The sequence below is a fragment of the Pocillopora verrucosa genome, chromosome 5 (genome assembly GCF_036669915.1).
Source record: "Pocillopora verrucosa isolate sample1 chromosome 5, ASM3666991v2, whole genome shotgun sequence".
Lineage (NCBI taxonomy): Eukaryota > Metazoa > Cnidaria > Anthozoa > Scleractinia > Pocilloporidae > Pocillopora > Pocillopora verrucosa.
This window is the reverse complement of record NC_089316.1, coordinates 3,527,919-3,543,139: the sequence shown is the minus strand read 5'-3', so window position 1 is coordinate 3,543,139 and position 15,221 is coordinate 3,527,919. Positions and strand designations below refer to the sequence as shown.

General features: G+C 41.2%; 2 protein-coding genes across 2 annotated transcripts; both read left to right on the top strand.

Moving 5' to 3' along the window:
* Window positions 1-644: 644 nt before the first annotated feature.
* Window positions 645-6,857, top strand: LOC131770502 (beta-hexosaminidase). The gene is made up of 9 exons (XM_059086218.2): window positions 645-754; window positions 1,160-1,861; window positions 2,026-2,447; window positions 2,752-3,168; window positions 3,542-3,871; window positions 4,895-5,132; window positions 5,719-5,971; window positions 6,136-6,270; window positions 6,721-6,857. The coding sequence occupies exons 1-9, from the start codon at window positions 697-699 to the stop codon at window positions 6,767-6,769; spliced, it is 2,604 nt and encodes an 867-aa protein (XP_058942201.2). The 5' UTR covers window positions 645-696; the 3' UTR covers window positions 6,770-6,857.
* A 3,514-nt stretch (window positions 6,858-10,371) lies between these two features.
* On the top strand, window positions 10,372-14,581 carry LOC131770460 (beta-hexosaminidase-like). The gene is made up of 6 exons (XM_066167372.1): window positions 10,372-10,629; window positions 10,977-11,407; window positions 12,026-12,745; window positions 13,044-13,275; window positions 13,881-14,133; window positions 14,353-14,581. Exons 1-6 carry the CDS (start codon window positions 10,470-10,472, stop codon window positions 14,579-14,581), a joined length of 2,025 nt encoding a protein of 674 aa, XP_066023469.1. The 5' UTR covers window positions 10,372-10,469.
* Window positions 14,582-15,221: the final 640 nt, after the last annotated feature.

The window sequence follows — 15,221 nt, the reverse complement described above, 5'->3', positions numbered from 1 at the left end:
GACATTGTCAACAGAGGTATTTTTCCGGACAAAAGAAAACACAGCCGCCCAGATGAGATATTGTTACAAGCTCTCTTTTACAGTGAGTATCAAATTCTACTACAACGTGTTGGTTTTCATATCACAGTAAAGTGTACAGCACCATCAATTTTGTTAAGCGTATTTGAAAAGTTCTCCATAAGAACTATGGGTCAATCTATCTCATGATTTTTGTTTCATCGGTCCTCAAACCGTCGCTTGGACATCGATAAATAATGTGTGGAATTCTTCTATGTCACTGGTGCAAAAAACTGCAAAAGATCATAGAATTTAGATGTTGTCGATGTACAGTGACAAGTGAGAAGATATTGCAACGATGACACATGTATCAAGGGCGTGGATAAGGGGGGGGGGGAGTTCTAGTCTTAGACCGCGTGACTGCATGTGATATCCTTCTTTGTCTCGAAGAAGTGATAATGTTTGAATCCAAAATAACCTGTCAAACGTCTCTAAAGCTAATTTTGGACTCCCACTCCCTCCCCCTTATTGGAGAAACCAATCGATGCCCTTGTGTGTTTGTCAGTTTACTCAGCTGACAAAAAAGGCAAAAGCGACATGTTAAAGCGTAACTCCAGGTGTAAATTTGCCCACGGCCCACATTACAAGAAGGGCATCGTCTTAAACCTCCTTAGTCCTGGAACTCTTTGGTGAGATAACATGGAAACAAGAAAGAGACATTTTGCCGTTGCTGTTTTACTGGGATTAATAGTACAAGGTTGGAATTTTCTTTTTGGTTTCCCTAACTACATTGAAAGATTATTGTTTTTAATTTGGGCTACGCATGATCATGAGCCACTCATGAACAACCGTTCTTCTGTTTATTTTCCACTATGTGTAGGTGTGGTCCTTCGTTTAGTTCTGAACCTTTTCACGAAAGATTTCTATGCCTTTTTCGTGGTCACCGCATAATTTTTACGCTAAAAAAAGCATTCATGAATTGCGACAACTAAGCTTAAAGTATTTAGATAAAAAGGGTTGAGCATAGCGGGTACTTATTATTCAAGCACCGTCCTTCTGAGACGTTGCACGCCGGGTCTCTCTTTTTATTTAATTCAGTGACAGTTTCAGTATTTAAGAGAGGAAAAAAAAGGCTTATGCTATCATTTATGGTCATTGCTAGCCCTCTGCCAAAACTTGGAGCAAGCGACGCTGGATTACATCGCAGCCAACCTCGGCATTCGCTATGACGTCCTTGATAACTTTCAGGATACATGGAAGTCATACCGCGTCCGCATGACCCTGGAAAATTCAGGCTCAGAAGCGATTCCCAATGGACCATGGGCCATTTATCTCTGCCACATCCGGGTAATCGAGCCAGCCCACACAAAGCACAATCCAAGTGGGTACGTCATCCCCGGTAGCCATGGCATCAAAGTAACACATATAAATGGCTGTCAACACAAGTTTGAGCCAACTGCTAACTTCTCAGGCTTGGCTGGTTTCCAGTCCTTGATGGTGGATTTTGACGCAGAGAACTGGAATGTAGCTCGAACGGATGTTATGCCGAACTGGTATATCGCCGCTGAAGGATTGCAGGCCCGCACAATTACCAGTACTTCCGGCGAAGATTTATCTTTTGTCGGTCCGTTTGACTCGCCGAAAAAATGGAAACGGATTCCATCTGACAAGTACGACCCATACACACCACAGAAGCGATACACCATCAACGATATTAATAATTTGAAAAAGCCTGGACAGTTAATCATTCCCAGTCCACAGGAAATTCTCGGCCTTGATGAGTCGAAAAAGATTAACCTAAGGACTGGTGACTGGTCGATTGTGGCTGGTGCGGATTTGAAGAAGGAGGCCAGTTTCTTAGCAGGTAATGTGGATGTTTTTTTACTCTAAACTTCAAGAAGTGAAAGATGGCAAGTCACCTAAATTGTTTACTTAATGCTTCATTTTATACACCTCAAACTTTAAAACTTTAAAAAAATCACAAACTGTTTTTTACGTCTAGTGTTAAAAGCGCGTTACCTTCTACAGGTGAACTTGGTATTCAAATGGATTATTTGAACTCGTTTCGAAAGTTGGAGTTAAAGATGGGTGAAGTTCAAATCGGTGGTGTAAGATCCGATAGCAAAGAAGCCTACAGCCTAAAGGTCGACTCCAGTAAGCACTGCATATCAATCATTGGTAATTCACCAACAGGAGTCTTTTATGGAATTCAGTCCCTACTCAGCCTGAATGAGCCCGATGGCCTGGTACCGCACGTGACTATAAACGATGCACCGCGATACGAGTATCGCGGTATGGAACTTGACGTTGGGCGAAACTTTATGTCTAAGGGCGAGGTTCTAAAGATGATCGACGCCATGGCAATGTATAAACTAAATAAATTCCACTTTCATCTCACTGACGATGAAGGATGGAGACTTGAAATTCCAGGATTGCCTGAACTTACTGAGGTTTGTGAGAAAGACCTTGCGACATTTAGAGAGCAGATTATAAGTTGTGATATGTATAACAAACAAGAGGCAGATTTGCGAGTTGATTTCGTATGGAGACTTCCCATTTCATCCGTGACGTAGATCTGACACAGTTTGCAATGTAACAATTTCGAAAGTTTTGCTGAACAGTTGATAATTTTTTCACTTTGCTTTCAAAATTTAACTTTAGTTTTCATTGCATAGTCACCTTTAAACCATGATCAGAATGCATTTACATTAGCTGATATGAACATAAGTTGAAGCTGTAATAATTCTTTTAAAGATTGGATCAAGACGGTGCCATGACCCCCAAGAAGAAAAATGTCTTGGATCTCAGCTCGGTTCCGGTCCAGGTACTGGTAACTCTGGCACAGGCTTTTACACCGTGAACGACTACCGCGAGATATTAAAATATGCAGAAGAGAGGCATGTGGAGGTCATCCCAGAATTTGACATGCCTGGTCATGGCCATGCCGCAATTAAGGCTATGCAGGCCAGACAGAAGAAACAGGCTGCCATGGGGAACTCGTTTGAAGCAGATCAGTACCTTTTGTCAGATCCTCTCGACACGTCAAAGTACCTTTCTGTGCAGTTCTTTACAGACAATGCTATCAATCCATGTCTGGAATCCACGTACGAGTTCCTTGAGCACATTGTGATCAGTGTGAGGCACATGCATCAGGACATTCAGCCACTGAAGGTAACTCTTCTGGAGAGGGGAATAGGGGTGCTTCTTCATACTAACAAAACTTTACCTGTGTAATCATTATAGCAGGAACCTCTCGTAAGCGACTACGCCCAATTTTAGCGTCAACTTCACGCTGCATTTTGTTAAACAATATTTGAGCTTCTGTAGGTAACTTCTTCACAAAATGCTACCTTACTTCTGGGTGAGTGGGTAGTCACTTATCGATCACGCCCTTGTTTTGGCAAAGCGTTTAGATCTATGTGCCAATATCCCCTTAAAACCCCAATTCTCTTAAGCGACCACCTATCTTGAGCAGCCGCTTATTTAAGGTTGGTAGGTAGAGTGTCTTTTCTTTATACGTTATCGTCACCTTTTTGGTATCGAGGTCTTCCACTTCGGTGGCGACGAGGTGGCACATGGCGCCTGGACACAGTCTCCCGCTTGCAAACAACTTGCGCATACACTGGGATTAAACTTTACAAGTCCTACCATTGTAAAAGACTTGAAAGAGTACTTCGTTCGACGAGTGGCTGATGTGAGCTCAAAATACTGTCTTGATCTTGGTGCTTGGGAAGACGGAGTTCTAGGAGTGAAAGACACCCCTTATGATCGGAGCTACATGAAGAACAGGAACGTGTACGCCTATGCTTGGGATAATGTGTGGGAATGGGGTCAAGGAGATCGAGCTTATAAGCTGGCCAATGCTGATTACAAGGTGGGATTTGTCTTTTTTGGCAAGAAAACCCTAAGGCCCGGCAAAACGTGCGCAACATTTTAACGCAACATCGTTGCGTACAACATTGTTGCGTACAACATTGTTGCGTACAACATTGTTGCGTACAACATTGTTGCGTACAACATTGTTGCGTACAACATTGTTGCGTACAACATTGTTGCGTACAACATTGTTGCGTACAACATTGTTGCGTACAACATTGTTGCGTACAACATTGTTGCGTACAACATTGTTGCGTACAACATTGTTGCGTACAACATTGTTGCGTACAACATTGTTGCGTACAACATTGTTGCGTACAACATTGTTGCGTACAACATTGTTGCGTACAACATTGTTGCGTACAACATTGTTGCGTACAACTTGTTGCATACGTTTGGCCCCTCATGTTGCTGGGATGTTGGATGGTTTTGGATCAAGTTTGAAAATGGTCAAATATTGGTTGCAACATTTTAGATTTTGTAAGATGTTGCGTGCTTATGCCCAACTTCACAACATCTCATAACAATAAACCACCATCCTTTTCAATCAAGTTCCTTTTCCTACGAATTGTCTGGGAAACATGGTAAAAATCGCGCGCGGGAAGGGGTGCGGGGACGCAACCTATGATGAGAGGACTAGTTCATCCGGGAGAGTGGCGATGTTTCTTGTCACTTCACGCTCATATGCAAGGCATTTTGGAAACATCATTTACTTTTCAAACCAATTTTCACTTGATCATGCCCTTTCATACTTAAACGTCATAAATTAAGAATAAAGTTTTGATCGCACAAAAAACGTCCTAAATATATTATTGAAGTGAGTCAAAAAGCGCTAACTTTTAAAGAAGGCCTATGCAGGTTATTTAAGTCTCTTAGATCGATTCTTCCCCGAAGTACTACACTCAGCATTTTGAGGTTCCCATATCACTATTACTCGCCAACGCCCACACCAAGTAAAAGTGTCCTGGTATTTTTCCATTGCAATTATTCAGTTAGAGTTCATCATTTTCCCACTCTCCAGGTTGTGTTGACCCAGGCAACCCACTTGTATTTTGATCACCCATACGAGCCTGATCCAGAGGAAAGGGGATATTACTGGGCTCCCAGATTCATTGACACTCGAAAGACATTTGGTTTCATGCCGGATGATGTTTACGCTAATGCTGACTTTACAAGGATGGGAGATCCAATTATCAACTTGTGTGAGGAGATGTACAAAGGAAAATGTGTTCCCTTAAAGAAACCTCAAAATATAGCAGGTAATACTCATCTCAGTTGTGGATCACGTGAGCTCAAACAGATTAAACCATATTACGTCATAGCAGATCACATACGGTCTCGTCACCCCTCATTACGTCACATATTGTCTTGCTTGAGTGAAAAGAAATCCTTCCGGTAGGTCTCTGTCATGAAAATAGGATACTTTTATCATATAGTAGGTATAGAAATGCGCATTTGAAAGCTTTTTTAGGGTCAGTAAGAGTGAGAGAGAGATAGACGCGGTGGTCTAGTGGCTAACGTTCCAGGCTCGACCATTGGCTACTAGTTCACGCACTGGACGTGTCCTTCTTTTCTGCTCTTGGGCAAAAAAGTTTCTTCTGTCTCTGACCCGTAGTATGCACGGCTAACAGTAAACTTTCAGAAAAATTTCACAGTTTGCAATGCTAAGGTGGAGGACGTTGGAATGAGCGTTTCTCCCAGGAGGAGCAACAATATGACCAATTTCTGCAGTATTACTTCATTCTGAGAGAGCGTTTTAAGGTCCGGCAATAATAATGGAACATCAGGCATAAAGCCTCTTACCCTTTTATCTGTGACGTAGTTTTATTTCTTTTAATTCTATAGGCATGGCTGGCGCGCTCTGGTCAGAGACTGTCAGAACTCCGACTCAGCTCCAGTCCATGATATATCCTAGACTGTTAGCACTGGCTGAGAGAGCCTGGCACAAGGCTTGTTTCGAGGATGAAACTGACGTGGTGAAACGGAATCGAGTGAGGAGGATGGAATGGGAAGCATTTGCTAACAGCTTGGGACACAAGGAACTTTCACGTCTGGATAAAATGAACATAGATTATCATATCCCTCCTCCTGGCGCGAGGTAATTCTTTTGGCTTTCAGCATTCGAAATCTTTGATACAATGAAGCATTTAACTTTATACATTGAGAAAATTTTATTTGCTTGGCAATTCGGAAGCTCTCTTCATAAATTTATTAATTTCAAAAGGTAAGTTACAACCTCTGACTTTGAATATTCTCTGTCAGGGTTGCACACCAAAAAATTGAGGTCAACTCCGCCATCCCTGGACTTGTGATCCAGTACAGTGCTGACGGAGGGAAATCTTGGAGCGACGTCGGTGATGGGATGACATTGTCTGGTCACCTTCTATTGGGAACCAGGTGATTGAGTGTTAAAGACAGATTTAATCCCATTTGAATAAAAAGCAAAAGCAATTTTAGTCGCTGTCTACCTTTTGCCGCATCACGGTGCCCTGAGTAATGATTGTCTGAGAGGTGTGGTCGATGTGTTCAGTTCTACCATTGGAGAAGGGAGGGGTAAATTTCACTTCTTAATGGTAATTCCGCGTCAACCTGCGAGATTTCTTGCTGTGCTGTCGTAGTCTACTGCCGTACTTCTGCAAGGATAGCGCTTAACCCCGACCGCTGGGAAATCCAAACTTGATTTGCAGAGGAAGCACATTTTAATGACATGCTCATCGTTTCTAATTCAAATAATTTTTTTCAAAATATTGTCTGTTTTCTTAGTCTCAGGATTGATTCTCGTTAGTGCTCAAAAAAAGTGAGTGTGTGATCTAAAGTAATGAGCCTAATCTTTTGGTTTGTTAACAGGTCAGCGGATATGCGGCGGATGAGTAGGCTCGTGGAAATTCAAACTTAGAAAGAAGCAGAACACAAGAAAGCAATATTAGTTTGCAAACTGAAATCAAAAAGTGAAACGAAGGTTACATTGAATGAAATAAATTTGAAATAAGACTGAAAGTGTCTTCATCTTTCCTCTGCTTGGCTTATATCCTTCTGAGAGACTGCAAGGCTGAAGAACGATATGGAGTGAATTATATCGGCACTTAGAGAGACTGATTGCATGACGTAGTCTAACAGTACCAAAGCAAATGCTACATTAATTTTGACGCAAATATAGGCGAAACTAATTTACCAAGCGAAAAACCCTTGTGAAGCAACAATGTAAAAAAGCCACATGAATCTGAAGAAAAGTTTTGACTTTACAGGAAATAACTTCATTATGCCTCAGAAGAAGAGAATTCCGTGTAAAACATTGTGCTTAATAGCCTTGCCTTGGGTAAGAACTGTGCATGCCCGTTTCCTTACACCGTTGTTAACTCGTAAATAGAAGACGCTTGGTCAGCGGTGAGTAGGATGCCAAAGGCAGACTACGTCTAAATTTCCGTCAACCTTCGTCCACATCATAGTCTTGCATGATAATTACCCACGCTCTTGCGCTTTTCATTGAACTTAAGCCCTTTTGGCTAAGGTTGATACTTGGATGGGTGACCACATTTAATATCCCGTGTTGCAATATCCAGTGACGGGCCTTAAGAATGTCTGGTTAGGGGGCTAATTCTGTGTCAACAGTAAATTTATTATTTTCCACGTCTAACCAAACGAGCAACTCATCCCATTTCAACGCCTCCAGGCATGTTGTTCTTGTCAAGTAACTTGGTTCTGACATCCTCATGGCACGCCATTACAGCGTTCGCGCATGCGCAAACGTTTAACCGCTGTTTTCCATTGACCATGTCGCACTTCAACTTAGCTCTGGAGCCTGAAAAAGTTCTTTACTTGACTAGAATCACTGACCCGGAAATTATACACCCTGCAACAAAAACAATAAATGTATTGACGCTGAGGCAAACAAATCCACCATGAAAGGTTTGAATATAAATGTATATGTACAGATATGATTTTGACGTTAACCATAGCTGGTACAATTATTTCGGTAACTACTGATCTCCTTTGTTTATGAGATATAAAGCAAGGGAAAAAAACATAGGGAAACAACCTACTAAAGATTCATCAATTTTAGAGTCTTCTATATCCGTGGTTGTTACCTCGAAGGAATCTTGCTGTAGATCCATCCATTTTATACACCGAGGAATTTAATCGAAAGATCAAGGAAAAAATCTCAAAGGAGCTCTGATCTCGAGAGATTGTGTGCCGGGAGGCAAAAATTCGAGGTTACTGCCGTTCAAGAACGGTCTGACATCGCGCTGTGGAGCAGATAACGGGAGAAACCATCGCAAATAAAACTGCCTCCGAAAACAGTTTTCAAAATCTGATGTCGGAACTCAGTTGCATCATGTTCACAACGAAGCTTAGGAAATGGCTTTTTTTTATTCCTGGCATGTTCTCATATCTTATTTTAACACCAGGTTAGTAGAGATTCCCTACATTATCCTGACAGTATTTCTTTCTGTTCTTGCTTGTATAACAGTTTTTTCCCCTCTTATATTTAACAAACATTACCTGTAGAGGTCAGTCTTTCGCTGCTGTTTGACTTCTAACAATTTAAAAATGGCATCATTCGTTTACCGAAGTGAATCTTTGCCGTCTTGGGATAGTTTCCTCGTAAGTCTTCAAGGACTAAAGCATGAATTCAGCCCTACCGTTTTGCCTTTTCCGTTGACCTCTAGGACCCCCATTAATATGCTTAGTTATCACTGCCATGTTTGCACTTGCACTTTGCACGGGCTGGTTGGGTTTGCAGGTTCTCATCGAAACACACGCCCCCCTAGAATATCTCAGTATTTTCGTTTGAAATAGCGGGCTACCCGGTAGACAAGATCGGAGGCGTTTTCGGACTGGAATCTCGGAAGCCAGACTGTGGAAAATCCCAAAGAAACACTTTGAAGCTCTTACTGGGATGGACTCGAACGGTTGCATCTACATCCAGTCCTGTAGCACCTGTTGAATAACAACAGGTCCGCATTTGACGCTTGGTTAACTTTTTCTCGGTTGATATCAGTATTATTGACTAACACAAATCAATGTGTGGACCAAATATTAACGAATGCTGAGATAATAGTCGAAAGTTGATCGAGTGGTCAAAAAAGGGAGCGTTAGATTTCGTAAAAGATTTTTTTCTATAATTATCTCACGTATAAGATCTTGCATGGCCAGCTCAGTGCCTTTGTTTTTTAATTTGTATGGTTTCTAGAGAAGCTTCGTCACAGTTACTATACCTTATAAAGTGAAGCCTCCACGGTTTCTCTATTTCACCAGTTACAATTTGTGGCAAGTTTTTCAATCCTTTGCCATATTTGTTCCTCTTTGGGCGGTTTATCTCTGGATCTTTTTTAGTTCCAATCAAGTTGAAAATTGAGTAATTTAGTGTTAAGAACTGAGTTGATAACGTAAATTGGCCACCCTAAAGAGTTTAAAAGCTGGCGTTTCGAGCGCCAACCCTTTCGTCAGAGCGATTGGCCAAGGGCTAACGCTCGAAACATCAGCTTTAAACTCTTTACGGTGACCAATTTAAGTTATCAACTCAGTTGATAATACTTATTACTCTGTTATACTCTCCCACCGATGCAGCACCATTTTCTTTAGAAACTTACCCCCTTTATTCAAGTTGAAAATAGTTTGACGCTAAGTTGAAAGTATCACTTGGCAAGTGTTGCTTAAAATTGCTGGAAAGAATATTAAAAAGTATCATTCACTGATAGTTTCTTTATTGCGATAGGATAGCAACTTCTGGAGCTGCTCAACGAAGCGCAGCAGTTTCACTATTTTTAAAGCATAGTGGAAAGCCTTTTGTAGTCAGTGAAAAGGATTTCCGACACTTTAAGGAAGCGTAGTTATGTAACGTTCAGTGTTTGAGACTGTTACACAGAATTATAGCAGGTGTCGTGAGTAGTCTGCAAAAAATTCTGTATGGCGCCTCGGCTTAGTCGAAAATTTGGCAACACTCCTAAACCGTTTTCTGCTTTCAACTGGGAATCAATCAGGGGATAACACTAGTTGTCTCACATTTGTTAGAGACCTTGGTTAGCTTACCAGTGGAAATGAATTTTCCAGTTACTTTTAAGTTACTTTTATATTCTGCAGTAATTTGCCTGGCAGTGGATCAAGCGTATTTAGACGACATAGCGTCCTGTCTGGATATCCAATTCGACGTTCTCTCCAATAAGGAAGGAGCATGTCACATTCGCCTGACATTTACCAATAAAGGCAGGCATAACATCACTTCTGGAAATTGGGCAATATACTTTAGCTGTCTTAGAATACTGAGCAACAGAGCAGATCCTCTTGTAATGAGCCGAAAGGAGATTTCTGTCTCACACGTCAATGGGTATCTGCAAGTGATAAAACCTACTAAAACCTTTTTGGACTTGGTTCCTAGTGGGAAAACTAAGCTCGATCTCACCGCATATGGTTCAATAGTTGCCAAGACAGACGTCATGCCCAACTGGTACATTACTGCGCCTGGTTTAAAGCCAAGAATTATTAAAAGCACAAAGGGAGAAAGTTTAAAATTTGTTGGTAGTTTTGATTCAGCTTTGAAATGGAAACGTTCGGAACTGGACAACTTTAATCCCTTCACTCCAGAGAAACGCTTTGATATGAACAACGTAGTTGATCTGAAAGGGCCCGGTAAGCTCATTTTACCTACCCCTGTGGTTTTAAAGAATGGAAGTTCTTTCAAAATGATGGATTTAAAAGATGGAAAATGGATGGTAATTTTACAAAAAGGTTTGGAAGATGAAGGTCAATATCTGTCAGGTATGTTCAGTTCAAGATGATCTGAGTGAAAATTTTTAAGGGTGGGGGCATGAGGTGAAGGACCACTGTCACTGAAGATATTCAGTTCGCATTGACACTAAAGTGCAATCTTTGTATATCTATTTTTGCATGGACAAGCCAAAAGTCACACTAACTTGATAAAAAAAATTACCAAAGACCCCTTGAAATCATGAATTAAGTTAACAAAGTGGAATAAGGGAGTAAGAGTAAGAGCGACCAGTTGCCAAAAGCTGTTTATTCATTTCTTGCAAATTGATTGGATCTCAAATAAATTGTCTATCGTTGCTATTATAAGCAGCTCCTTACCATGAAGACTTTCTCCACAGAGAAGCTTAAGATGCAACTCAGCGATGGTGGGGCACCATCACGTAAATTCATTGAGCTCAGGATTGGCAAGGTAACGATTGATACAAAGTATGAAAAAAGAGACAGTGATGAATCTTACACCATGAAGGTTGACCCACGCAAAGAAGTAGTCTCAATCGTTGGTGCATCTCCTGCGGGAGTGTTCTGGGCGATTCAGTCGCTCCTGAGTATCATCAGGAACGGAAAGATACCCTGGGTTACGGTTAAAGATGCTCCAAGATATGAGTATCGAGGCTTGAGCATAGATGTTGCTCGAAATTTTCTTCCTACGAAAGAGGTGAAGCGGATCCTCGATGGAATGGCAATGTTCAAACTGAACAAGCTTCATCTTCACCTGACCGATGACGAAGGGTGGCGTCTGGAGATTCCTGGATTACCTGAACTTACAGAAGTAGGTCTAAAGGGGAATGATGAATTCGAGAAAAAGAAAGTCGAATAGAGAGCTACTAAGACGCGCAGATCAGTATATATGTGGATAGGTGAATAGGTATTGTGCATTGACAATTGCATAAATCGAATAGATATTTAGACAAGGGCGGGCATGGAGATTTGCAGACGAGGTCAAGAGGAAAACAAAATGTGAGGTGTTTCTGAAAACTCTCCGTTTACAGGAATCTCCCTTCTGGCCAGACCTTGGAGTAGATAGTAAAAATTTCCCATGTTACCTTTAGTGAAGGTAACAGATACAACAGGGACCAGAGTTTCCCATGTCACAAGTGCTTACTAAGTTGAGAAATCATTAAAAGTAGTTTCCCACTAGTACTAATTTAGAGAGAGCAATGAGGATATGGGAGTTGAGGACGGATTATTTTTCTATTGATTATTAATCATATGGAGATATCGTCAACTTAGGTTGTATAATCTGATTACTCACATTCCTGGGTTTCAGTCGTTAACTACTAGCTGTCTAGTTTCGAAATAATCTATTCATAGAAAAAGCTTAAGAGTTTAAAACTTGAAAGTTGGATGTTGAGCCATTCATTCCCTACATTCTTTTATAAACTACCAGGTTGCGTCACAAAGATGTCATGATCTGAAAGAAACTCACTGCCTTAAACCTCAGTTAGGATCAGGTCCCTTCAGAAACACTTCTGGTAGTGGTTACTACAGCGTAGAGGATTACAAAGGGATCTTAAAATATGCTAATGCTCGACATATTCAAATCATTCCCGAATTTGACCTTCCTGGTCATTCCACTGCCGCTATCACTGCTATGGAAGCTCGATACAAGAAATATCTAAATGAAGGCAAATTTAAAGAAGGGCTGAGGTTTTACTTGAATGATCTGAAGGATAGATCAAGTTATCAATCAGGGCAGTTCTTTTTCAACAATGCTGTAAATCCATGTATAGCGGCAACATATGATTTCGTGGAAAAGTTGGTTCTTGAGGTTAAGGCCATGCATGAAGGGGTTCAGCCACTCAAAGTTATCCATCTTGGAGGAGACGAGGTTCCCGTGGGAGCATGGAATCTGTCTACTGCCTGCCAAAAGCTGTCAGAGAAGTTTAAGTCGAGGTCTACCCATCTGGATTGGAGAGCCTTTTTCACCAAACGGGTCGCTCGAATCGCTAAGAAATACGGTGTCAAACTAATGCTGTGGGACGATGGATGGGTAGATCGTTCAAAATCCCATATAGTGAAAACGAAATTAGAACGTGGCTCAAGTTATGGCCATGCCTGGGGAGACACTGTTAATCTTGGTTACAGATTAGCCAATGAAGGGTACAAGGTTTGTTAAAAATCTTTTAAAAGAGGACATGCGATGTGGTAATTGTATTATTAATAGTGATAATCGACTGACCATACACAGTGTAGTACGATATCAACCTAGTTACTAGTCCTTAAAGAAAATATTAGATGATCTATGAGACAAGAAAAAGGGGTCAAAATTGGGGCAAAAATTGATTATGGTGGACAATCATGTGTGGATTCACTGACTTCTCCAAACTTCCGACACAACATAGATAGGTATCACTCCCCGGCCCCTCAATAAATCAATACTTTATGGTCTCATCTTTTCAATTCAGGTGGTAATGTCTCCAGCGTCTCACCTTTATTTTGATCACGCACATGAACCGGACCCGGAAGAGAGAGGATTGTATTGGGCCACACGGTACACAAACACTCGCAAGGCATTCGGATTTATGCCTGAACATTTGTATGACAGTTTTGAAATAGACGACAAAGGAGAACCAAGTGGCGATTACTGTAGCATATTTGGAGGTTGTGTAAAACCACAAAAACTTGAGAACATTATCGGTGAGTGTTCTTTCATTTTTTTACACGTTGATGACAGCGTGGAAGATATAATTACTCTTCAAAATTTTTTCAGCTCCTCTGTTGGGTGCTCGCCAACCACACCGTTCCCAAGATTTTCCACTAAGTTAGCCTTCACTGAAACGATTTTTTACACTTTTTTGCTTAAATCAAGCCATCTCTGAGATAGATCGCAGATTGGGCACGAGGCATTTTGAATATCAATATCGTCTATACTACCCCGTTATTCCATGAGACCACAACTGCAGCACTAGTCCCCAAAACCAAAACAAGCATGAATTATTGATTAACCAATAATTACCTCCTGCGCCTTAAAAAATCCACCGTGCAGTTGTGTAAAATAGCTAACGAAGCAGGTTTCAACTCAATATCGAAAGTGATCCGCGATTGCATTGTTTGCTTAACTATGTTCTCTGATTTGTCAAGACTCGCCCGCCTCTAAGCTATGAGTTACATGCAAAACTTACGCTCGCTTACCCTCGCCTTTTACCAACTTAACTTTCAGTTCTGACTGCCCATTGTGGTTAATTTATTTTAGGCATAACGGCACGCAATCAATGCTACTCTCTTTTTCATGTCCTATACAGGATTAGCTGGGGTCATCTGGTCAGAGACAATACGGACCCCCTCTCAGTTTCAATCCATGACGTTTCCAAGACTTCTCGCTGTCGCCGAAAGAGCGTGGCACCAAGATCTGTGGGAAAATGAAAGAAATAAAATGAAACGGAACAAAATGAAGAATAAAAGCTGGGCTATGTTTGCGAACACTCTTGGCTATAAAGAACTTGCTCGTTTGGACGAGCTGGGTATTGCTTATCACATTCCTCCTCCGGGGGCCAGGTATCAGTTTCCTTTCTCATTTAAACACATTTAAGCAAGAGAATTAAGATTAGGTTGAGAGTTAATCTCCAACGAAGGCTTGAGTCTGAGGAAAATCCTTTTTCAACTAAGGTGAGATCAGTCTCCACAGGAAGTAGAAATTACTATACTCGAGTGTCACGATTTTATTTGAAAAACAAACACGTTATTAAACTCATGCGGTGTCTCTTTATTCTGAAGATTACCTGCAAGAAACACGGGCACATGTAACACTATTCCTGGGAGCTTAGACATTTCGACTAAAAAAATAGCTAGAAGAGATTCCCTTGGGAAGAAGACCATTATCGAGAACTTTGTCTGTCTGCTTGATCCGTTTTTTGTGAAAAAGATTACTGAAGCGAAATGTGACACGTGGGAGAAAAATAGATCGACTATTGATTCCTTGTTTATGAAGTCACTCACTGCATAATGCTTTGTGGCAAACCACCTTCGCACCCTTACAAAGTCGCTCCCAAAGTGATGACTAAGTACCCAAAACGAGGAATCAGGGCCGATGATCGTAGGAAAATTCATTAGAATGGACTGGCAATTTTCGAAATGTTTAACAATTTCACTGTTCACATAGGATCGACAATGGGTTGTTCTCTCTACCAATGTGGCTTTTCCAGGACTCTCTGTTGAATGTAGCATTGACTGGCGGGAGGACGTTGGTTCTGACCCCTTTCCAAGCAATTCTTTATGAAGTGGGACACTGCTTCTCCGAAACCAGGTGAGAAACATCACGTTTCTAACTCTATGCCAAAAATAAATGAGTCAGCTTGACCCCCACTAAGTTTCAAATAACCATTCTGCACAAACTGGTGCCATCCTCAGTGTTTTTGAGTGCCCATTCATATGAAAGCGTATACGGCAGTACTCTCGCGTTATTATCCATTCTGATTGTGAAAAGCAAAGTGATTCTCTTTGTTTAGAGTGTGGATATAAATCCTTCGGGTGTGACCATCAATGAAAGTTCTGAGCAGGTCTTTGTGTGTGGTACAAGGTGGATATCATAGGAGGAAGGTATCGTTGCGTGATTAGGGATTAAGATTTTTATATTTTCATGACCA